At 50.8% G+C, this 25,249-nt stretch overlaps 1 protein-coding gene across 3 annotated transcripts; it reads left to right on the top strand.

Annotated features, from left to right (window-relative positions):
- POMGNT2 (protein O-linked mannose N-acetylglucosaminyltransferase 2 (beta 1,4-)) lies at positions 1-25,249 on the top strand. 3 transcript variants are annotated; one of them, XR_004344076.1, is made up of 4 exons: positions 339-400; positions 4,397-4,476; positions 5,725-5,798; positions 8,309-8,929. XR_004344076.1 is itself a non-coding variant. In XM_030329564.1 (4 exons), the coding sequence occupies exon 4, from the start codon at positions 22,273-22,275 to the stop codon at positions 24,013-24,015; it is 1,743 nt and encodes a 580-aa protein (XP_030185424.1). In that variant the 5' UTR covers positions 339-400; positions 4,397-4,476; positions 5,725-5,798; positions 22,168-22,272; the 3' UTR covers positions 24,016-25,249. The 3 variants fall into 3 exon arrangements, 2 of the variants coding, with proteins under 2 accessions (XP_032450549.1, XP_030185424.1); XM_030329564.1 differs by lacking the exon at positions 8,309-8,929 and adding an exon at positions 22,168-25,249; XM_032594658.1 differs by lacking the exons at positions 4,397-4,476; positions 5,725-5,798; positions 8,309-8,929 and adding an exon at positions 22,168-25,249 and having other exon boundaries at positions 1-400.

Below are 25,249 nucleotides of genomic sequence, written 5' to 3'. Positions count from 1 at the left end.
AACACGAAGTAAAACTGCGCCTCTCCGGGGAGAAACTACAACTTCCAGGGTTCCGCGGATTGAAGGCTTGGGCTGTTCTCGGAGGCAAACTACAATTCCCAGAATTCCGTTAACCAAGGGGTGGTTCTGGCCTAGGGTCCGAGCAGCTGAGCTCGCGAGCCTGCGCACGTGCACTGGCTGCCGCGCCGGGCTCGCCAGCCAAGCAGGCGCAAGGCGGGCACCCGCGAGCCCCGGCGGCGGCGGTGGGGTGGGTGCCGCGGGACCTGCCCTCCATGCCTGGTCTTCCCGGGCTCGGGGCGGGGTCAGGAGGCGGCAGCGGCGGCTGATTCAGCCAAAGCCGACTACGCGGAGGGCCCACCGGGACGCTTCAACGCCACGGAGCCCCGCCTGCGGGCTGCAGGTGAGACGCGCGCTCTGGGGGCTGGCGAGGGCTTCGCGATCCGGCTGGGCTTGGAGTTGAGGGATCGGCCCCGGACTTCCCTCGGGAGGGATCGACGAGAGCGTCGGGCCCTGGGGTGAAGGGAAGCCCGGAGAAGTTTGCAGAACCGAGTAGTGAGTGTGATGCGCACTGAAGGAGGCGCGCGATGGGGGCGGAGGTGAGGGGCGATGGACCCTTGGGGTCCAGACGCCGCCCGGGCCGGGGCGGCGCCCCCAGGCGCGCGGGTTGAAGCCCTTAGCTCGCAGCTGGCGCTGGCAGCGGGTCCTCACGCCCCTTTGCTTGCGCGACGGTGAGGCGCGGTTGGCGGGGAGCCAGCGAGGTGCGCGGAGGGGACCTGGGCCTCCTGGGCTCCTTTGGAAGGCAGTACCTGGGCAGGCCTGCAGCTGATCCCCGGGCTCTTTGGGGCTTGGTAGGGTATCTTTTGTGTGCCTGGTGATAAAAACCCACCACGGCCTGCTTCACAGTACCTGGGTAGCTTCTGGAGGGACCCAGTGAATTTCTGACCCATTCCATGTGTGTAGGACCCTGTCTCCTGGGCACTGATGAAAACCTGCTGAGATCGAGGGGTCCTTAGGCCAGAGCCCTGCACTTGGTATTGGGAGGCTAGGGTCTGCTTACTTTATGCCAACCAACTCTCAGAGCCTACTCTTGGAGGAAGCAAGGCCTGGAATGGGAAAGGTTATGGAGTGAGTTTGATAGGACTTAGAGGCTTGGAGCACCAAATGTTCACTCACCAAATGTTTACTGTTACATGTGCTGGGCATTCAAATCCTGGCTCTCGTTTACTAACTGTGTGCCCTTGAGCAAGTCATTTATCCTCTCTGAGCCTCTGTTTCTCTGCAAAGTGGAGATAAAAGTACCTTCATCACAGTGTTGCTGGGGAAGGTTAAATGAGATGATGCCGTGCAAGTCTTCAGTCAGGATTGGTACACAGTGAATGTGCAGCAAATCTTAGCACTTGTGGTTGCTAAGATAAAACATGGTAGAGGTGAGATTGGAACCCAGTTCATCCTTTCCCATTACAGATGTGGAATCGGGAGTCCCAGTTAGTGGCAGAGCCAGAAAAGAATACAGGTCCCATTTTCCCCAGGGATGGCCAGCACATCAATTCCTGAGCCTTGGCCCTCAGGAGGGCAGGGAGAAGCAGAGAGTGGAGATCCTCAGCCAAGGGGCGGATGGGGTGCTGGTTACTGAGTTCCCCCACATGACACCGTGGCCATGTGAACGTCCTGGTGGGCTCGATGTGTCAGAGTGCTAGAGCAGCTACACCAGGTTTTGAACTTTCCTTCTGATTGGTAAGTTCTCGCTCTGGGCCTGGCTTTAGAAAATATTTAGCAATGAAGAGAGGCTTCTAGTGAATATTGAGCTAACTGGAAAATTAAATTACCAGATGCGCCATTCCCCAGGGGTCCGCGTCACTCTCGGGTTGGTTGTCAGTGGATACTCTCCCCCAGGACCTGCCTAACACCTGACGGGTTTTTTAAATTGGATAAAATAATGAACATGAAAGGCGTAAGCAACAAATGTCATCATAGACTTTGGAGTTAGACTTGGGTTTGAATCCCAGCCCCACCACTTAATAGCTGTGTGCCACTGGGCAGTTCACTTAACAACTCTGAGCATACTTCTTCAAACGTGGGATGAAATCGATAGCACCTATTTTATATTTGTAGGAGGGAATAAATGAGATCGTTCCTCTAAAGCACTTAGCACTGTTTCGGGCATATGTCAGAGCCACTGAATGGGAGGTAAAGCATTATTGCGATAATAATAATACTATAAAAATAATTGTCAGGCATTGTGTTTTGCCTGTGTTGTCTCTTTGAATTCGCAAAACCACTTTGTGAAGTAGGTGTAATTGTGTCTGTTTTTCAGACCAGGACATGAAGGCTTAAGAATTGGCCCAGGCAGACGCAGAAGGACAAATACTACATGATACCACATGTAGGTTGAATCTAAAATAGACTCACAGAAGCAGAGAGTGGAATGATGGTTGCCAGGGGTTGGGATGAGGGGTTACGGGGAGGCATTAGTCAAAGAGTATCAAGTTTCAGGTATACAAGATGACCAAGTCCTAGAGCTCTACTGTACAGCATAATGCCTATAGTTAACAATATACTTTAAAATTTGCCAAGGAGGTAGATCTTATATTAAGTGTGTCTGTCACAAGAGGGTGGGAGGAAACTTTTGGAGGCGATGTATGGGTTTATGGCATAGATTATGGTGATGGTTTCACAAGTACATACCTGTCTCTAAATATCAACTGATATATGTTAATTATGCACAACTTTTTGTCTGTTAAAAAAAAAAAACGGAAGAATTGGTCTAGCACCATGCAGCTGCTAAATGACAGGACAGGAGCTCACTCTGGCATCTCAGCTCCAGAACCAGTGCCATTTACTTCTACTCTGCTGCCCGTGGTTCTTGCGGTTCTTGAAGCCCCGTTGTGACCCAGGGCAGCCTCCAGGGTCACAGCAGGGGTCTTCTCCGACCACGTGGAGAGGTGGTGGGACCCCGCAGCCTGGCTGCTTGTGCTTTCTCTCCACGTGTGATGTTGGATGAGGCTGGAGGAGGCATCCACTGGGTGAGCCTGGGGATGAGGAAGAGGCAGCCCCGTGGCCCCTAGTGGCTCTCATCCCCGGACCACACGGCTGGGGAAGGGTGCAATGAGGGTGAGGCCTCGAGAGCTTGATGAGGAGAAGAAGTGATCCTGTTTAGGGGCTGGGAAGAGTTCCAGAGCTCAACCTCTTCTCTGGGCCTGATCTCTTCCTTTGGGAGGAGGGCCACCCGAGAGCCCTGGGTTGCGAGGAGAGGAGCTCTGGACTGAGAACAACCGCCGTTTTAATCTTGGCTGCCTGTGAGAGCTCACGCCGCCTCTCTTGACCTCTTTTATAAAGAGTTAGAGCAAATCATTTCTAAGGGCTCTTTTAGCTCTAAAATGCGGTGGTTTTGTAATTTTAAATTGGTGGATTAACCTTCTCAGCACAGCACCAGGGCAGGTGGGATAATTGTCACCACCATGTGCAACACAGACTTTCATTGGGGCAAGAGAATGACCACAGCTCCCTTGAGCCACCTGCCGCTGCTGGGTGTCTCTGCTGGTGGGCACGGGGTGGGGAGTTGGAGGGGGGGAGGAGAGTAATCTTACAAGGAGAGCCTTGGGTTGCTAAGCTACAGTTGAGGGCCTGTGGGTCTGCATTTCTGCAGCCATTCACACCTGCTCTGCCCTTGAGTGATAAAAAACTCATTGCTCTGACGTCTACCCTGCTTCTGTGTCACTGATTGTACCTCCGAGTCTGAAGCACTGTAAGACTTGGAGTCAGTCATTGGTTTGTATCCTGGTGCCCCCGTTTGAGCTGTTAAGACCTATAGCAAGCCTCTTAATGTCACTAAAGTTGGATTTTTTTCGTATTAAAAGAAAGTGGAGATAATAGTATCTGCAAGGTGGTGGTAGAATTAACCTCCACCCTCTGCCCAGAAGCCAGCATCCTCTTTTCCTGAGCTAGCCAGGACAGCGATTGATCCTTCCATTTTGTTTGGCTTCCCATGTCCTCATTGCTGCATACCCAGGCCCTGGCATCTGGCAGAGAATCAAACTTTTCACTCCGCCATTGGTAGACTATCATCGGTACAGTCTTAAGAGTTGTCTCTTTTCTCCATTTTGAAAGCGTAACAGAGGAGCCCTTCCTGGCTGGATACCGGGTACTCAACCATGAACCAAGCCGCAGGGAGGTGCTGGAGACTCTGATCTGCTAAATTGCCCCTCTTTCTGCTATTACCAGTACAGGCCGTGTCACGCAAAAAAAAAAGGGGGGGGGGCGAGAAATAAACGAGATTAAAAAAATGCCTAAAAAAGCACTTCAGAAACTGAGGCAGATAGAAGGATGCTTCAATTTGCCCCCCAAAACTGCTTCACTCAGCTCCTAGAGTACAGACTTAGTGCACCCTCCTTTCCAGGAGCCCCTCTGTTCCAAGAAGCACTGGAGGAAGGTGTCGAAGATGCCACCACGCCTGCAGACACAGAGCCGGGCAGCTGGGTGAGAGGCTGCCTGTTGTGGGGGTTCATCTTCTGGGCTGGTCACCCAGCATGGGTGCAGGCTTCACTTCTGGGGGGCCCTGGCCAGCTTCGGACAAGGCACAGAAAAGCCACTCACAGGGGCCTCGTGGTCTAGTAAGGAGTAAGAGTTCCGGTTATTCTAGGCCTGGGGCAAGAGGTGCAAACTCACATGCTCACTAGAGCCAGGGGCCAATGGGGAGGGTGAAGCCGGGGGGGGGGGGGGCATGTGACCTGGAGACCTAATGCCCAGTTTAAAGGTCAAGCTGATGAAGTCGTGTCGGGAAAGTGGCCTGGTGGTACCTATGTGTATCAGCTTGGGCCCCCATAACGAAGTGCCACCGACTGGGTGATGAACAACAGAAATTTATTTCTCACGCTTCTGGAGGCTAGAAATCCAAGAGCGAGGTGTTGGCAGCTTTGGTTTCTCCTGAGGCCCCTGTCCTTGGCTCGCAGATGCTTGCTTCCTCACTGTGCTCTGTCGCACTTTTCCTGGCTGAATCGCTAAGTGCTTTGTGCCCCATACCAGTTGGGTCCCCAAATCTGGTGCCCGAGGTAGAAAAGACAGAGAAGAGTTAAGTGTGATGACAGTTGCATCCCCTGGAAATCCATGCCCTGGAAGGCCGAGAAGATGAGGGCCAGATGGTACCTGGGCTGTTATTAACATACATCATGTTGACAGGCTCCACGTTCAAATCCTCCTTGTATGGACTTCACTCCGTACAAGCTGAGGCGCTTGGGACACATTTACTTAGCTTTTCCTAGCCTCTGTGTCCTGATTTGCAGATGTGGAACATGTTAATAGTGCTATGCTAGCCCCTTATTGTTGGTTTGAGGATGAAATGAGGAAATGTACAGCAGTTTCTAGTACGCTGCCGACATACAAGGTTGGAGGTGGTGATGGTTGAAATTGTTAATTTCATGCTGAGAACTGGCTGCTCGGGGGCCCTCTTCGCAGGAGAAGGGAAACAAGTCATTAGGAAGACGGGGGGAACCTGGGAGGGACCGTGAATGTGCCACCAAAGCCATTGGGGGTTCAGTCCCTTTAGGAGTGGTTTGGGGTTGTATGGCTGGTTTAGTACCTGTGTTTCATTCATTGTTAATTTGAGGAACCCTAATGAATTATAGTTCTGGCAGCTAATGTGTTTTGAGGCCTATGTAGGTACTTTATGTGCATTAGCTCGTTTAGTTCTCCCAGCACCCTAAGGAGGTTATTATTCCCATTTTACAGTTGAGGAAGTTGAGGCTTGAGGCGTTAATCTGCCAAGATCATAAAACCAGCTCACACCTGGGATCTAAAGGAAGGTAAGTATGAGCTGTGTGGCCTGGGAAGAATTCTTGGCCACCACCGCTAGGGAGGGGGATTTAAATCTCCACTGCAGTCTTGTGTGTCCTGATGCCTGCACTTAGCCCAGATTGGATGCACTTACATGATGTGGGAGATCTGCCAGGGTTTTGCACCTTCCTAAGCAGATTCTTTTGTTACCCACCTGATGGTGCTCCTCCTCTCGGGAGCCCTTTGGGCAAGACTGGTGAGCGACAGGGATTTTTAAGCAAGGCTAGTTGACCGCTATCAGGATGACCCAGGGGGTGATCACATGAGGAGTTGGGTCGGTCCCACTGAACTGGGAAAGCCTGTGGTGTGTACAGAATGCTTCCCTGACATTCCTGGGACAGGAGGACAGCATCCTGTGGTGATGGTCCCTCCTCTCCCTGGGCAGTGAAGGTGCCTCCTCCAGTAGTGTTCCAAAGCACACATTCCCTTCCTCTGTGACAGCTGCATCACGTCAGGTTTTAACAGCCTCTTGTCCCCTCTGCCACAGAGAGAACCTTGAGGATAGAGGTGTTTTTGTTTTTGTTTTTTCCATTTTTGTATCTCTTGCACATTCTTTACTCTCTTTTGGGTTGATGCAAAGCCTCACTCTCCCATTCTCTTCATGTCGTCTTAAGTCTTTGGACTCAGGTTCATGAATAGATATTCATAAGGACTGATATAGATAAACATAGGTCATCTCCCACCCACCTTCCTGATACTTAGGTAGAGTCAGCCGGAAGCTAAGAAGGGCTAGCTGTGGCACCTGTACCAGGGAGGGGCCATGGTGGGCATCCATTTTGCTTGGTCGGTGACTGTGCCATATTGGTCATTGAATAAGTCATGCCTGTCTATATCTAACCAAAGCCTTTTTTTTTTTTTTTTTTTTGAGAGAGAGAGAGAGAGCACAGGCATGAGAGCCAGAGAGAGAGAGAGAGAGAGAGAGAGAGCGAGAGCGAGCGAGAGCGAGCGTGCACAGGCATGAGAGCCGGGGAGGGACAGAGGAAGAGGGAGAGAGAGAATCCTAAACAGGCTCCAATCCTGACTTGGGGCTCAGTCATAACAACCGTGAGATCATGACCTGAGCCAAAATCAAGAGTCAGACACTCAACCAACGGAGCCATCCGGGTGCCCCCAAAGCCTATTTAAAAAAAAAAAAAAAAATTTTAATGTTTATTTATTTTTGAGAGAGAGAGTGAGGGAGGGAAGAAGGGGCAGAGAGAGAGGAAGACACAGAATCCGAAGCAGGCTCCAGGCTCTGAGCTGTCAGCACAGAGCTCGATGCGGGCCTCAAACCCACGAACTGTGAGATCATGACCTAAGCCGAAGTCGGAGGCTTAACTGACAGCCAGCCAGGTGCCCCCCAAGCCTATTTTTAAGAGAATGAAGGGTCATTCTAAGACCCTTTGTCAGGAATGACTCCAGGGCACAGCTCTCCACCATGGGCCAGAGATCCAGGCCTCGGCAGATGTTTCCAGGAGGGGTTCCCTTCGGGGGTGTGTCCCCAGCTTGCCTCCTTGCTGGAAGATGGAAGATGTGGGCGAGGGCTCTTTCCGTGTGCTGCAAGCCCCAAAGCCTTGTGCTGTGTGAGCGTGTGTATCCTTCCCTGCTTTCTGCTCCTGCCCCTCACCTCTGGGGTCCACGGCCCCAGAACAGGCTTTGTCTGGGACAAAGTGATTGACAGGTAACTTGAGACTAGTGTGGTCTGGTCCATACAAGTTAACAGACCCCTCCCCTCCTTGAGGCCTTCATGCCCGGAGCAGGCAGGCTGAAAACCTGATCCAAGCTGTCGGTGCAACACCTTAAGAGTCCAATCAGGACTGCGTTTTCCATGGAATGAGTTTATTTCCAAAGAACACAGGTTTGTAATCAGCCTTCCAGCCCCACAAGCAGAGAAGGTGCCACCGTGGTCATTCTTTTCAGGAGTAGAATCAAGGTTCGGGTCGGTCCTTTTGTTTGGCTTCTTTCCCCCAGCCAGGACGGCTCTTAATCTGCCTCTGACAGGACTTCACTGGGGAAAACAGCAGGGACGCGGCCCTCCTTTTCCGGCAACTCCGTGCCTCGTGTGGAAGAGTTGTATCCCCTCAGTCGGCAGACAGGCCTTGGAGAATCTGGGGCGGAAATATTATAGATCTCCTCTTGTAGGAAGGTGGGTTTAAAGAGAAATTTGCTAAAGTTGGGTTACTTTTTAAGTTCTGCAAAGTAAAGAGATGTGGTGCCCATTTTGCACGGGCAGCGGATTTTTGTTTTGCGTGGACTTGATCATATGTTTTGAGGTCAGAGTGGGTTTATGTTTGATGGTTGGCAGTAATCTGGGGATCGGTTTTAAGTGCAGGTTATATCCTCAGTAGTTAGTGTGTTGGGACAGGAAGTGCACCGTAGGGCATCTGGCGTGTGGTCCCCAAGTGATGGAGAAGCCGCATTATCTTCACTTAGGGTGTGGGTGAGATGAGTAGTGGGGAGAGGTGGTTTTTCCAAGTTGTATTTTCTCCTCTTTCTAAAGGAAGAACAAGCAAACGAGGACCAAGGTCGTTGGGTGCCCTGTGAAGCCTGTCTCCTTTAAGAGTTGCAACACATCTCGTCACCCACCAGCATTTGCTCCCCTGGCCTCCTCCCTGCTGCAGCTCTCAGCTCCTCAGCCGTCATTGGTCCAGGAGGTGGCTGGGTGGGAGTTAACCATATCAGCTGGCTGAGTGGACAAGTTATTCCATGGGGAGGGAGAACTTTCTGCCTGTAGCTGGATATAAACCAGGGAAGCGTGTTGCTTCATTTGAGGGTGGTGGCCACATCACGACCGTGAGAGGAAGCTGCCCAAGGGGAGAAGCGGCATCCCAGGGAGGCAGAGCAGAGAGGGCGAGTACTCTCTGACAGAGTCCTTTAGCCACCAGCCCCACCCAGCCAGCCCAGGCTGGAGTGTGGCCTTTGAGCAGGGTGGGATGTGTGGGCCTTTAATTGGGCATGCCCCTCCCTGATTTGAGTCCTTTGAATGCCGTGTTTCTTTTTCTTCTTCATTCCCTGCCATACTTCAATTAAAACCAGGTCTTCTGTGTCTTGATGGTTTTGAGCACAGTCTTTAGAGTCAGAGGACGCTAGGTTAATATCTAGACTTCACACTTGCATGGCCTTGGGCAAGTCGTTGAACCTCATTGACCTCAGGTTCCTCACCAGAGAATTGGGAATAATGATACTTCATAGGGTTGAGGGGAGCACCAAATGGGATGTTGTACCTAGAGGCTCTGGGAACCCCTGAAGGCAAGGCAGGCTTGGAGCAAGGGCCAGGCTGGAGGCCTTGCCCTTAGCCTTGCCCAAGCAGGAAAAGGGTTTATTTTTCTTTTCTTATTCTCTGTGTGGAATGGCCCATGTCAGAGACCCTCCGGCCTCCCCAGATCCCATCCCATTGGAGGCTCTGCTCAGACGGGGGTGGTTTCCCTGGCCCTTCACAGATCACCGGACCTTCATACCCACCCACAGATCCTAGATGGACAGGACATTTTTCAGGGGGCACTAGGAGGAGACAAAATATACTATCCTGGGTGACCTGTGCCTCTGAGGGCTACCGTCTTTCCTCTTCCTTGTCCAAGGAGCCTCATGACAAGACCCCACTGGGGCAGCTCTCATCTCTGAGAGGTAGTCCAGGTGGAAATGTGTGGGGTCAAGTCCTGACCTGTGGACAGGTCCTGACCAGTGGCCCTGCCACTGAGACTGTTTCTGGAAAGAAAAAATGGGGACAGAGTGAACCATCATGCCACATGGTGGTGAGGAAAGAATCAGTGGGGTCGTGCATGCACGTAAGGGACGCCGAACGGCACTGGGACAGCGGGAACCAATAGGTGTGTGGTGCTTTCCACATCTGACTGCAGACGAGGTGGAGGCTGCCCCCTGCTCAGAAGCGGGTTCACTCGGAGAGAGAGGATTAGAGACAGCAGGTGAAGGAGGGGTGAATTCCAGCTCTGTCTTTGAGCCGTGAGGTCTCAGGAGAGTAAGTACAAAGGAGGATGGACTGCTTCGGCGTGTGAGGGAGCGTCCTGTCACTGCAAGTACCTTGTGATGCTGGGATTCTGGCCCCTCCACCCATTTCAGCAGAGCCAGGTGACAGAGTCGGGCATGGAGGCCTTCAGTCTGAAGTTCTCATCCCTGATCATCATTCTGAGTAGGCTCTTGGCGCACAGAGTGGCACTAAACAGTGGGTCAGACATCAGGACTGGACACAGTACGCCCTGTCAGCCCATCTGGCGAGCCGCAGTCCCGCAGAAGGCAGCAGCTTGGCTGAGTGTCTTTCTTAGTCCCCAGTGCCAAGGAGGGTGACCTGAGTTCTCCCTCACCGTCCCGGTCTCCCTACCACTGCCTTATTGTCACTGAGACTAGTGCCCTTTCCAGGAGCACTGAAAATTGGCCTGGAGAAAGGGGACATCACCGGCTCCGTTTTCTGGTAAGCAAACTTGGCCCAGTTATTCTCCACCACTTTGAATTTCCTCCTGGAGTTTTTTCATCCAGAAACATTTTGAAATGGTGATGGAGAAAGGCCTCTTTTATGTTGTTTAGTGCTAGGGGTCTGATTGACATGCTCTGTGCCTCCACTGTTATCTTTTGAAAACTCTTCTGAGCATTTTGCCCGATCCTTGAGTTCTCCTGGCTTATGCGGGCTGCTGCAGTGCATTTGGGGGATCCGGGGAAAGGGGACACAGAGGGAGTGTGGGAAACAGACTGAAAGATACTTTACAATAACCATTGACTGGCCAAGTACTTGTTGGTTTTTTCCTACTGCACTTTGGCTACTTCACAGCAGGTGAAAATGCAAGGGTGGCTTGTCATCTGTCTTCACAGTGGCAAAATACAGTAATAACTGGGTTAGTTAATGTTCCCCCAGAAGCAGATCCTGAGACAAAGATTCAAGGAGAAGTAGATTATTTGAACTGCATCCCAATAAACATGAATAAGGGCGTGAAGAACCGAGACCAGGAAGGGAAAAGGGGCATGCCTCAGGCCGATTATGGTGTGGGCAACCGCCTAATCTGTCAGGGAACTCTGGTGCCGGTGTAGAACGTGCCTCCGAACTCTACTACCTGGGGAGGATGGGGTTTTCTTTCTTTCTTTCTTCTTTCTTTCTTTCTTTCTTTCTTTCTTTCTTCCTTCCTTCCTTCCTTCCTTCCTTCCTTCCTTCCTTCCTTCCTTCCTTTTTCTTTTCTTTTCTTTTCTTTTCTCTTTTCTTTTCTTTCTTTTCTTTCATTCGTATTTTAATTCCAGTATAGTTAACATACCGTGTTGTATTAGTTTCAGGTATACAATATAGTGATTCAACAATTCCACAGGAGTGGGGTATTTATGCAACTCTTCTCATCAGATGTTGGTGCAGGCTGCCTGGCCTGAACATGGTTAAGTTAGAAACCCATGCAGTCTGGCCTCTGGGCCCCATGCTTTAACCACCGCACGATTTCTAGCGAAATGCTCTGCCCATCCCCAGCAAACCTTCCTTCCCATTTTCCTCCTTGGAAGGCAACTTGCGAGCCTGAAGGGCCCCGTGGTCCAGTCTGTATTTGTCCTGTCTTCTGTCAGCATCCTTCTGGCCCGGCAGGGAAGGGGGTGGTCACTTAGCATCTACCTAGACATAGTCCTCTCTCCTCCCCAGGCTCAAAGGCTGGCCTCTGCCTGGTTGCCTCACCACGTCCTGAACCCCATGTTTCCAGTTCCCATAAGCTTGATCCCAGTTCTGAGCTTAGGGCCTCCCTGGGATTGGCTACTGCTCACACAGGTCCAGAGGAGAGCCCCGGCCTCCTTCCTCTTGTGGCCCCACCTCACTCCCCACCTGCCTGCTGCCAAGCTCGCATTTTGCCACAGGGAGGCCTAGCGGAGGGGCAGGTGGCACACACCCACCTAGAGAGGTGCCCGTGCAGGTTAGAGGTTGGTCTTTCCTCGTGTCCCTGCAGCTCTTGCTCCCTGACGTTCCCTGGGTGTGTCCGCTGCAGCCTTAGCTGCTGTTGGACAAGTTCCCGTCTGTGATCAGAACAAAACCCGCATCAGCGCCTGCCCCGTGCATCTGCCTCCCATCTCTCCAGGGAGGGCTCTGTTTATCTTATATTTTCTAAATATTCACTTATTACTTATCCATTCCTTAGAATTCTGTCATTTGCAGCAGGGATTTATTTGATTCTTTATTGTTAACTTTTTGACTTTTTATTACGGAAAATGTCAGACACAAAAGAGGACCACAGAAAGGCCGTCATCACCATCTTTCACTATTATCAATTTGCTACCATCTTGGTCCATCTGCCTCCGTGCTTTTTTTGCTGGAGTATTTCAGAACAAACCACATACATGTCATTTTACCTATAAACACTAATGTTCTCTTGTTTCTTAAGTTTTCTAACTTTTTATGACTTTTTAAGTAATTTTAGACTTACAGAAAAGTTACAGAAAATGCTTCACTCAGCTTCCTCTGATGTTAAATCTTACATAACCACAGTGTAATGATCAAAACCAGGAAATTAACATAGCACCATTACCTAAACTACAGACCTTATTCAAATTCTGCCAGTTTTCCCACTAATGTCCTTTTTCTGGTGCAAGATCCTACCTTGTGTTTAATTGTCGTGTCTATGAGCACTGGGTGTTATATGTAAGTGATGAGTCACTAAATTCTATTCCTGAAATCATCATTATACGATATGTTAACTAACTTGGATTTAAATTTAAAAATAATAATTTTAAAACAATTTAAAAAATTGGCGTGTCTCCTTAGTCTCCTTCAATCTGGGACAGCTTCTCAGTCATTCCTGGTCTTTTGTGACCTTCACTCTTGACGAGTCCTGGTCAGGTATTTTACAGCTTCTCAGTCATTCCTGGTCTTTTGTGACCTTCACTCTTGACGAGTCCTGGTCAGGTATTTTGTAGAATGTCCTTCAATTTGGGTTTAATGTTTTCTCTATTAACTTCTCTATATTATATTCAGAGCTAACAGTGGAGCTAGACCAAATTTCCCTATTTAGAACTATAGATCGAGGTCGTGTGTTTGGGTAAGAAGATGACAGAAGTGAGGTGCCCTCCTCAGTGCATCATTGTCAAGGGGTACATGAGGTCAGTAAGTTATTACTGGTGATGGTAACGTCGATTACTTGTTTCAGGGGCTGTCTGCCAGGCTCCTGTGCCGTAAAAGTTCTATTTTTGCCTTCGTAATAGATATGTATCTCACAGGGAGACAGTTTGAGACTATGCAAATATCCTAGTTCTCGTCATATTTCCACGCACTAATTTTAGCAGTCCGGCAGTGGATCTTGCCTGGAACCATTATTACTGTGATGTTGGCCAAATGGTGATTTTCTGTTTCCGTCACTGCTTCTACATTGACTAATTGGAATTCTACTGTAAGAAAGATCTGTTCCTTTGTCCTTATTTATTTACTCAATTGTGTATTCATATCAGTATTGACTCTTGAATATTTATTGTGTTCTCTGGGCTCTAATCCATTCCTATTGCTTTAAAAAAATTTTTTTAAATGTTTATTTTTGATATATGTAGAGAGAGAGAGACAGAGCATGAGTGGGGGAGGGGCAGAGAGAGAGGGTGACACAGAATCCAAAGCAGGCTCCAGGCTCTGAGCCGTCAGCACAGAGCCCGATGCGGGGCTCGAACTCACGGACCGTGAGATCATGACCTGAGCCGTAGTCGGACGCTTAACCGACTGAGCCACCCAGGCGCCCCAATACCTATTGCTTTTTGTTACATTGTCCCAGATCTAGCCGCTGGGGCCTCCTTGTGCCTTTTTGATATGTCCTCATCATTTTTTGAGAACTTCCTTACATTCTGGCACTACGAGATATTCCAAGCTCATCTTGTACTTTCCCTGCCCCAGCCCTGGACGCAGTTATTTTTCACAGAGCCCTGGTTCCTTAGTAGAGGATGATACTAGGAATCAATACCTGAGTGCCACCTGAGTGCCAGCTATGCCGTCACTGCTCCCAGGCTCTCCCGCTGGTCAGAACTAGGAGCTGCCTGCGTGTGAGTGCACTCCTGCCGCCCCACCCCCACCCCCAGCTGTTCTGCTCACATCCCTCCTGTTGTGCCAGCCTGAGTCCCTCTTCAGTTCCCTGACCCAGATCTGAGCTGAGGCCCTCAGGGCCACCTCTCCAGCTCCCCAGTGAGACACCCTGCTCATCGGCCTCTGCATTCCCTTCTTAAGCCCTTTTTTGTCCCTTCCTTTCCTTTCTCAGTTCTTTCCCTCTCCTGACATTATGGATGAATTAACTCTCCCTCCCCCTGGCTCTTTCTGTGTCCTTTTTTTCTCTTCTTACCCCCTAGAGAGATGTCAGAACTCCTGCTATGGGCATGTGAGGACACAGGTTTTCTCTTCTGAGCAGCCTCGGAACTGTCCGTCCAGCGGTATGGACACTGTCCATGTGGTTAGGATAGTTGGTTCCCACAGAAGAACCAGGGACACTGGTCAGAATTGGTCAAGTACCAGCAACTTAATGTGATTCAGCCTAATAGCAAAGTAGTTCTTAGCTGGTGGGGCTGGGTAGGGAATTTCCAGGAGGGGGCACATGTTTTTGAAAAAGTATATGCAGCAGTATGATTCTACGTATGCAGATGCAGATATAAAATACCAACTTCAGGAGGTAAAGGTTGATGAAATCCTTCAATCTTGGGGGTAGACATTGTAAAGAGAGTCATGACGAATAGGGGATTCTTGGAAGAAGGGGATACTGGACTTTACAGTTGAGTATGGAGCATTAAAGAGTTTCTCTTCTTTATTGGTGGGTACTTAAGTTTGAAAAGACAGGGAAACATTGACGTTTAAGCAGATTTCTTGGCCGTAGTGTTCTGGGCTTGCAGAGATCCTCTCCTGGAGATTAAAAGGGCTGACCGGAGCACAGGCAAAACCCAGCTAAGAAGGCAGCGGCTTGTGTCCTCTCCGTCACTCTGGGGCTGGACCAGAAGTTCTCTGCCTTTGTTCCACAAAAGCCTTGAAGACCTGCATGAAGGACATGAAGTTTGTGGGCTCTCAGGATAGCTGTGACTTTGCCTTCTTCCTTACAGACCAAGAAGGCCCAATGGGATTGAATGAGTGGGAGCTTTGTTAAGGGAGTAGCTTTAAATCCACAGGGTTCAAATCCACAGGAATTTGCTTAAAGTTAGTCATCTGCAGACTTCGGGACTTGAACTGCCATAAGGAACATGCTCTTTGTACTCCGTTCATGCCAAGCTCCCCCTCCAGGCACCCCATTCTAACTCCTAGGCTTGCCTCTCCCACACTGAGTGGAGGGACACTGAGGCTGGGAACTTGTCATTGGGTTTTCTACCTCTGTTCTCCCCCATCTCTGGGCTACTCTGCTCAAAGACTTACAGTAGCTCCCCATTGCCTATAGGATAGAGTTCAGATTTCTTGACCTAGCACCAAGGCCATTGACATTCTGGCCTTCGCTGATTTTTCTTTTTTAGAAAAAAGTTTTTAATGTTTATTCATTTTTGAGAGAGAGGCAGAGAGAGAGGGAGACACAGAATCCAAGGAACGTTCCAGGCTCTGAGCTGGCAGCACAGAGACTAACGTGGGGCTCAGACTCACAAACTGCAGGACCATGACCTGAGCCAAAGTCAGATGTTTAACCGACTGAGCCACCCAGGTGCCCCATAGTTTCTAATTTCTAATACAAGAGTTTCTTGGAGGGCTTTGTTTACCCAAGTTAGAAGGGTCATGGGGAAACTGATACCAAACAGCCCCACTAGGTTAGAGCACAGCTCAGAAACAGAAGGCACAGGTCAGACCCCCATGTGTTTGCTCCACACAACATGTACAACAACAAAGTTGAATTATTCTTAGTTTAGAGGAACCAAAACCCCGACCCAAACCAGCTTCCATAATAAGGAAAGTTCACAGCAGGAAGTCCAAGTTATAGAGCTCTGAGATGTCACTAGGGTCCTTCCTGTCTCTCCTCCATCGTGCCATCCTTGTTCTCAGGCTGGTCAGCAGATGGCAGGCAGCGGCCATGGGACAGCACCTTCTTTTGTGTCCAGTGGGTGGGAACATGGGGTGTGACTCCTTCCCTCCGTTCTACTTGGTTCTACTCAGGTAGCATGCTATGCTGGGCCAGTAACTGGCCCCAGAGGCTTGTTCTCTGCTGATCAGCCCTCTGGAGGTGGGAGGTAGGTCTTGGCTTGCTCTGCACCTCCTGGGTATCAGGGGGAGGGGTGGCTTTCTGAACAAACCTGGGGTTTTAGTAGGAAGAGGAAAGGAGCATGGATCCTGGGTAGAAATAGTGCCCCCTCTGTCCTTTATTAATGCACTAGACTTGGAAGCCCAAGTAGAGAGTTGGTGATGGACTCTGGCCCAAGATGCCAACAGAGGACAGCATGTCCTATCTCAGTCCCCATCTGTGGGAGGAATCCTCTTAGATTTAAAATCCTTTGTTTCAAATGACTGTAATGAAAAGTGACAGTTCCCGCCTCAGCACCAATCATCTTTTGCTTCGAGTCAGACGAAGGCAGCCAAGTGTGTCCAAAATGTTTTAAAATGCCAAACTTCATTGTGCACCCCTGTGGCCCTTTATTAACCATCTGGTGCCTCAATTTTTTCCCTTTTCCCCTCTGCTAGACACTTATTAGGTTGACCCTAATTGCGTGAAATTGCTGTTTTTGTACGTGACAAGCAGTCAGCTATCAGTATTCATGAGGTTCAACGAATACACCATTTCTGACCTTCTCCACAACCCTGTGAGGTGGGTGCTGTGCTCTCGCTCTTGCTGACGGGGAACCTGACTTCAGAAAGGCCGTGCCGTGAAGTCACAGAGCTGGGGTTTAAACCCGAGTCTGTCTGGCTTTTTAGCCTTAAACTTGCCTGGACAGCACACATCCTTCTCTGGGAGCCACCGACCACCGGTAATGCGGCAGGAACTCAGAGCCAGGTTGGTGTAGGGTGTGATGTGATAATTCCTGAGATCAGGGGTCTCCAACAGAGCAGACCAATTGGTCAGACTTCTTGGTGCGGTCGGTGCCCTGAGACCGAGGTGTGCTACCTGTCCCCCTCATCAGGCTCTGTGCTGGCAGTGTGGAGCCTGCTTGGGATTCTGTCTCTGCCCTGTCTGCCCTCTCCGACTCACGCCTCTCTGTCTCTTTCAAAGTAAACTTAAAAAAATTAATAACAGTGGAATGCCTTCCTAAGAACAAAGAGCCCTGTTTTTATTCTTTTTTTTTAAGTGTATTTATTTATTTTGAGATAGAGAGCATGTGCATGAGTTGGAGAGGGGCAGAGAGAGAGAGAGGGAGACAGAGAATCCCAAGCAGGCTCCGTGTTGCCAGCGCAGAGCCCAACGCAGGGCTTGATCTCCTGGAACATGAGGTCATGACCTGAGCGGAGATCAAGAGTCGGACGTTAATGAACTGAGCCACCCAGGCCCCCCAGAACTCCGTTTTTTAAATAAATTTTTGTGGTACTCGTATGAGTTTCCAAGTGCTGCTGTAACAAATTTACCAGAAACTTGGCTTACAATGACAGAAATTTATTCTCCCACAGTTCTGGAGGCCAACAGTCTAAAACGAAGGTATTGACAGGACCGTGTTCCCTCTGAAAGCTCGAGGAGGTAGGGGCACTTGGGTGACTCAGTCGATTGTCTAGCTATGGCTCAGGTCATGGTCTCCCAGTTTGTGGGTTTGAGCCCCGTGTGGGGCTCCGTGCTAAGCGCTCAGAGCCTGGGCCCTGCTTCAGATTCTGTGTCTCCTTCTCTCTCTGCTCCTCCCCTGCTCGCACTCTGTCTCTCTCTTTCTCAAAAATAAATAAAACATTAAAAAAAAAAAAAAAGCTCAAAGAGAGAACCCTTCCCCTTTTTGGCTTCTGGTGGCTCCTGGTAGTCCTGGGTGGTCTTTGGTTTATAGCTACATGATTCCAATCGCTTGTCTTTGTTTTTACGTGGCTGCCTGCTCCGTTCCTCTGTGTTTTCTGTCACTTTCTGTCACTAGGGACACTTTCATTAGATTTAGGGTCCACCCTAATCCATTATGATCTCATCTCAAGATCCTTAAATAATTGTGTGTGTAAAGACCCATTTTCCAAATAACATCACATTCTGAGGTTCTGGGTAGACCTGAATTTAGACATTATTCAACCCCCTAGAGTACCTCTAAATATATGAAATTAAAGGTGCTTGGTTTTGTGTGGAGGTAAGTGGGGGCCCATGACCCTGGCCTCGTGTCCTTGTTGCCTACCACCACCCTCGGCCCCCAAGGATGAGGGTCTGCAAACCACTAGGTACTCAAGGCTCCAGGAAGCCCTCGTTCACCATATCCCATGGTGATGAGACTTTGGACTTACAATTTTGAACTGATGCTGGAATACATTAAGACTTTGGGGGCTCTTGGGATTCATGGCCTAGTTCTTTGGTTAAGAGCCACTTGGTGTTTCTCAAATGTGGTTGTACCGCCCAGAATCACCTGGGAGCTTAGTAAAAAAGCAGATACCAATGAGACTTTGGGTGCTGGTCCAAACAGAGTAGACACATTTATCCCTACCCATCCACTAATACAGCTAAAAATACAGGACATTGTGTATAAAACATCAGAAGACTGAAAGGTGGAGAGAAGAACACAGTACTGAGTTCCTTGGATTTTCTATTTGCCTCCTATGTATCCCAGACTGGGTGCCAAAGAAGCCCACAACCCAGAAATGCCAGTGAGCATCGACCAGAAAAAGCCCCAAGGAAAGCTCGCTCTCTCTGTCTCGTCAAAGGACTGGAAAAGGAACAGCCTAACGAAACAAACCTTTTGGAGAGTAACACCCTATTCCTGCAAAACACCAAGGAAAATTGCTTCTCCCCTCCCTCCTGGTTCTAGTAAAGGCTGAATGGACAGCTTAGACATCCATCCTTGCTTTGTGGTAACCAACCAGGTACCCACCTCCACCTTCAGCACCCCAACCTACCCTCCCCCGATGGGTCTGGATGAGAACCTGGACCTTTACCACCACCCAGAGGTAACAAGATGTTCCCCCCACCACGACAGTCCCCTTGAGGTGTCACTGGAGCCTAGACTTCAACCCCCATCCAGTGATGATGAGGTACCCCCTGGGTGTCATTAGAGGCCAGCTGAGGAGCTGAGATTTCCTACTCCATGGTTCTGCTGTGTCTCTCACTCTCCCTGCCAGGGTGCTGTTGGTGGAGGCCACACGGGGAGCGTGGATTTCCTCTCATCCAACGGTGTCCTTTTCCTTCCCCCACTAGCATGGTTCTTGCAAAAACCTGCTAAAATAGAAGGTTTAATATAAGCTCCAGAGTATCATAACATTATACCCCAAATGCCCAGGCTAAGTCTCAGCAAAGAAAGGAAACATATAAAGAACAAAATGGAGATTTGAGAACCGAAGAGTGTAGTAACCAAAATGTAAAAAATCACTGGAATGGCTCAATAGGAGAATGGATATGACAGAAGAAAAAAAATCAGTGAACATGAAAACAAACAATGGAAATTATCCAATTTAAACAACAGAGAGAAAATAGACTGGAAAAAAATTGAAGAGAGCCTTAGAGACCTAAAAAGACACACACACACACACACACACACATTTATAATTATATATATAATAAATATTTACAATTATATATATATAATATTTAACATTCATGTACCTGGAGGCTGAAAAAGTATCAGAGAAACAATGGCTGAAAATTTCCCAAATTTGGTGAGAGATACAAACCTACAGATTCAAGAGTGAATGAAGCCCTAACAGGGTGAACCCAAAGAAACCCACACCAGGACACCTGATAATCATCAGGCTTCTGAAAACCAGACTCTTCAGAGCCACATGAGAGGAAGGATGCATTATGTCCAGGGGAATGGCAGTTTAGGTGCAGTAGATTTCTCATCAGAAATGTGGAGGCCAGAGTGCAGAGAGAACTGTCACCCCAGAGTTCTGTCCCAGTGAAAATATTCTTTAGGAATGAAGGTGAAATCAAGACTTTGTCACTTGAGGGAAAACTAAGAATTTGTTCTCAGCAAACTTCCCTACAATGGTAACGAAGGGAGGTTCTCCAAAGAAAAGAAATGATAACCAAAGAAAACCTGGGACAAAGAAAGAATGGAAAGAATAAAAATATGTGTAAATGTAATAGGCTTTCCTTTCCCTCTCGAGAAAATGACATTTGACAGTTGAAACCAAATTTGTAATACTGTCTGATGTGGATTTTAATGTCTGTAGAGGAAATGTTGAAGATGATTGCAAGGGAGAAGGGTAAAAGAGCCCAACACAGATAAGGTCTCTTTACTTAGTCGAGATGTAAAATGTCAATACTAGTAGACTGTGCGAAGTTGCATGTCAATAGTATGATGCCTAAAACAACCACTAGAGAATCTGTACCAAGAAATACACTCAAAAACAGTATATATAGATAAAAATTAATTCAAATAATCTGCAAGAAGACAGGAAAAAGAAAAGATGCCTGAGCCATACTCCAGACCTGTTACTGAATCAGAACCTCCAGGATCTGTGCCTGGGAATATACAGTTTTAGTGAGTGCCTCTGGGGATGTCGACAACCAGGCAGGTTTGAGAATTTGTGGTCTAGACCAGTATTTTTTAAACAGCAAATTGCCGACCCTGTTAGGCTGTAAAATCAATTAAGGTGAACACCCACCCACCCCCCTTCCCCACCTTTTAAAACAGAATAGAATATCGGGCTGGAAAAGGAAACACTGGAGTACATTATAGCTAGTCAGAGTAATCTTTGTGAAATGTTTTGGTGGGGAATATAATGTGCATACGTACGAATGTGTGCGTGCTCAACCCTTAGATGAGGATAGGCTGGAAGAGACAGTGTCCCCAGGAATGACCGTCAACTGATGCTGGGTAGGAGTTGGTAGATGAGTAGCCTGGCTTTCGCAGAGTAGCGACGGGCTCATTGATGTGCCCTCTGTTGGCTTCACTCCTTGTCCCTCTTAATTCCCTACTCTCCTACACAGGTTTCTTGGGATAATTTCTCAAACTATTTTGACTCCAACCCTTATCCCTGATTCCAATTCTGAGGGAACCCAGCCTAAGCCACTGCCTCTTTCTGAGCAGGACTGCACTTTGATCTTTGTGATCGCAGGGAGAGGGAAGTTGCAGGACACCAAGAGTCCAAAGCTAGCCCCAAGGGAATCAAGGGGCAGCTCCGTCCATCCCCAGCGCAGTGCCGTGTAGGCATCAGGTGTTACGCGTGCTCCTCCTGTGAGGCCTGAGCGTGAGATCCGTCAGTCTGAGCCGTCCTGGGCTTCACAGCAAGTGTCACCCTTCCCCGGAGCGCAGAAAAACGGAGCAGGTGGTGTAGCCCAGCCAGGCCTCTCTGTCGGGGTGTCAGTGGTGACGTGCAGACACAGTTCTATTACTGGACCACAGAGGGGGCACAAACCTACCCATCCTTTCATGGGACTCTGAAAGGCATGATTTCCAAACGGGAGCTTTAAACAAGAGCAGAGGGTCCCCCGTATCTCGCAGGTGCACCTGCTGTGTGTCCTAAGAAGGGGCATACTGGGGTCCTGGGGTACAGCCTGGCAGCGACACTCACAGGCCTTCAGTCCCACGTAAGGAAAAGTCCAGCAATGCCAGGTCCCTACCCGGGATTTTCCCCGTGGCCTCTCATCACAGGTCCTCTGGTTAGCTGTGGCCATAGTGGTGCTTCATAATAAACAGCCGCAGGATTCCGTGATGGACAACAATAAGCACTTACCCAGCTCAGACGTCCCTGCATTGACCGGTGGTTCTGATGATCTTGGTTCTGAACCTGGGGGTCAGATGAGCTACACTGGGCTTGGCCGGAGCAGCGCTGCTCCACACGCGTGTCACTCCTCCTGGGACCGGAGGTTAGGCTGAACACGTTCTCACGGCAATATCATAGGTATAAAGAGGTCGAGCTCTTTTCAAGGCTCCGATTATGCCTTCTCTGCTAACACTTCATTGGCCAAAGCAAGTTATGCGGTCAAGCCCAAAGTCAAGATGCAGGGATGTATACTCCCCCTGTGGAGGCAGAGGGGAAGGGAGGCAGTGAATATTTGGAACGGCTGTCTAATCTACCACACCTTCGAACGCGCAAGATGGTTCAAGAATCCAGTGCCGGGGCGCCCGGGGGGCTCATTCGGTGAAGCGCCCGCCTCTTGACTTTGGCTCGGGTCATGACCTCAGGGTCGTGAGATCCAGCCCCGGGTGGGGCTCCACGCTGAACTTGGAGTCTGCTTAAGACTCTCTCTCCCCCCCTCTGCCCCTCCCCTGATCGGTGCCCGCATACACGCTCGCTCTCAAAACAAAAAGAGAATCCAGCGTTGTGGCAGGCACAGTGCCCGACACGCCGCAGGAGCCTAAGGTGACCGCAGACAGACCGTGCCGACACCTTTCCCTTTTCCTTGTCTCCCGCAGGCTTTTGCCGATCGTCAGCGTGCCCGCAGAGATGGGTGGAGCCCGCCAGGCCTGTGGCACTCCCCGGGGGCTGTCCTGTCACTAGGGCCCCGTGGTGGCATTAGGATGCACCTGTCGGCGGTGTTCAACGCCCTCCTGGTGTCCGTGCTGGCAGCGGTCCTGTGGAAGCACGTGCGGCTGCGTGAGCATGCGGCCGCTCTGGAGGAGGAGCTGGCCCTCGGCCGCCAGGCCCCAGAGCCGGGCCCCGCGCTGAGGATCGACTACCCCAGGGCGCTGCAGACCCTGGTGGAGGGCGGCACACACATGGTGTGCACGGGCCGCACGCACACTGACCGCCTCTGCCGCTTCGAGTGGCTGTGTTACTCCAGCGAGGCCGAGGAGTTCATCTTCTTCCACGGCAACGCGTCCGTCATGCTGCCCAACCTGGGCTCCCGGCGCTTCCAGCCGGCCCTGCTCGACCTGTCCACCGTGGAGGACCACAACACCCAGTACTTCAACTTCGTGGAGCTGCCGGCCGCCGCCCTGCGCTTCATGCCGAAGCCCGTGTTCGTGCCCGACGTGGCGCTCCTCGCCAACCGGTTCAACCCCGACAACCTCATGCACGTCTTCCACGACGACCTGCTGCCTCTCTTCTACACCCTGAGGCAGTTCCCCGGCCTGGCCCACGAGGCCCGGCTCTTCTTCATGGAGGGCTGGAGCGAGGGCGCACACTTTGAGCTCTACAAGCTCCTCAGCCCGAAGCAGCCACTCCTGCGGGCACAGCTCAGGACCCTGGGCCGGCTGCTGTGCTTCTCCCATGCCTTCGTGGGTCTCTCCAAGGTCACCACGTGGTACCAGTATGGCTTCGTCCAGCCCCAGGGCCCGAAGGCTAACGTCCTGGTCTCGGGCAACGAGATCCGGCAGTTCGCACGGTTCATGATGGAAAAGCTGAACGTGAGCCGGGCAGGGGCTCCCCTAGGCGAAGACTACATTCTGGTCTTCAGCCGTACCCAGAACAGACTCATCCTGAACGAGGCAGAGCTGCTGCTGGCCCTGGCCCAGGAGTTCCAGATGAAGACGGTGACGGTGTCCCTGGAGGACCACGCCTTTGCAGATGTCGTGCGGCTGGTCAGCAACGCCTCCATGCTGGTCAGCATGCACGGGGCCCAGCTGGTCACTGCCCTCTTCCTGCCCCGTGGGGCCACTGTGGTCGAGCTTTTCCCGTATGCTGTCAATCCCGACCACTATACGCCCTATAAGACGCTGGCCACGCTGCCTGGCATGGACCTCCAGTACGTAGCCTGGCGGAACATGATGTCGGAGAACACAGTCACGCACCCTGAACGGCCCTGGGACCAGGGGGGCATCGCTCACCTAGACCGGGCGGAGCAGGCCCGTATCCTGCAAAGCCGCGAGGTCCCGCGGCATCTCTGTTGCCGGAACCCTGAGTGGCTCTTCCGAATCTACCAGGACACCAGGGTGGACATCCCATCCCTCATCCAGACCATACGGCGCGTCGTAAAGGGCCGGCCGGGGCCGCGGAAGCAGAAGTGGACTGTCGGCCTCTACCCAGGCAAGGTCCGGGATGCGCGGTGCCAGGCGTCAGTGCAGGGCGCCTCCGAGGCGCGCCTCACCGTGTCCTGGCAGATCCCGTGGAACCTCAAGTACCTGAAGGTGAGGGAGGTGAAGTACGAGGTGTGGCTCCAGGAGCAGGGCGAGAACACCTATGTGCCTTACATCCTGGCCCTGCAGAACCACACCTTCACCGAGAACATCAAGCCTTTCACTACCTACTTGGTGTGGGTCCGCTGCATCTTCAACAAGATCCTCCTGGGACCCTTTGCAGATGTGCTGGTGTGCAACACGTAGCGAGCGTGCCGTGGCCAGGCCTGGGTGGGGGCGTGGCTCCTCCAGCTCAGTGGCCCTGGGCCCACTAGCCCCGTGTGGTGGCTTCTGGGAATTGTTTATTTATTGAGCAGGCCTGCCCCAGGCTTGTGCCCCCATGTCATCTTACTGCATCTGGAGTGTGGGGTCCACAGTCCTCTTTGCCCTGGTACGATGGGACCCTCCCAGCCCCCTTCTCCCATCCTGAGCATCCAGACGGTGGAGAAGGTCCTTAGCGGGAGGAGGAGGAGGAGGAGGAGGAGGAGGAAGAAGGAAAGTAGGAACCCTAAGGAGCCTCTGGCCGAGTAATCGTGCCGTTCCCTACGGAATCCTTCTGGTTGATCTCCAGGTGTTTGGAAACTGTGAGTAGATCACGTGGTTGCTTGGGTGGGTGGTTCATCAGCTTCCGTCATCATGAAATTCACCTGTAGCACAGTGAAGGTGTGTGTGGAACATTCATTAAATGATTATAAACATCTTGGTCCAGTCTTTTTTTTTTGGACAGCAGAAGCGGGCTGTTAGTCGGTACCCACATGCTCTTTAACCTCAGCTGTCACCCGAGGCGACGTGGTGATGGGAAAGCACCGAGGACTGTGACGTGAGACAGGCTGGTTGGATTTCCTCTTGATCGCTGGACGGATATCGCATTTCCGGCTAAGTGGGGCAACGAGGCTGGAAGCGGGAGGGACAGGGCTGTGGTGAGCAAGAGCAGTGTCCACCAGGGGGTTTTCTTAGGCTGAAGAGGACTCCCAAGACCACAGCAGACCACACTTGGCATCGGGTCCCCTTAGAAGGACATAGGACAGGACGTTCAGCAGAACAGCGTAGAGCACTTTTCTTCTGCAGGAGGAGCCCTCACAGCAGCCCCGGGGCCATCCTCGCCCTGTTCCGCAAGTGCCTGCTTGAGGGTGACGGGGCAAGACCCACGTCAGTAGTTGGGGCCACTGGTTTAGAAGCCCCATAGGAGCCATTCTCTTTCAAACAACGGTCTTAGTTCCCAGGGCCCTCAAGGAACATCCCGGATTCTAAAGCCATTGCACTCAGGGGAGCCCCCAGCTCTGGCGTCCCACCAGATATTTTAGTTCATTCACAGCCCTTCCAGTGCAGATGTAGCTTATCTGTCAGACGTCAGTTTTACTGTGAGCAGTTTTGCCAAATAGCACACCTGACATTCCACCTTTGTCTGGCTTCCGTGGAAACAGCTAAGATCAACTGTGTC

Source organism: Lynx canadensis, chromosome C2 (assembly GCF_007474595.2).
Source record: "Lynx canadensis isolate LIC74 chromosome C2, mLynCan4.pri.v2, whole genome shotgun sequence".
In the NCBI taxonomy this organism is placed as follows: Eukaryota; Metazoa; Chordata; class Mammalia; order Carnivora; family Felidae; genus Lynx; species Lynx canadensis.
Note: the sequence above shows the minus strand (reverse complement) of the source record. Positions and strands in the feature narration are given on the sequence as shown.

What these genes read in the sequence shown, in the direction of transcription:
- POMGNT2 (XM_032594658.1), top strand. Translation starts at nt 22,273, where the DNA reads ATGCACCTGTCGGCGGTGTTCAACGCCCTCCTGGTGTCCGTGCTGGCA.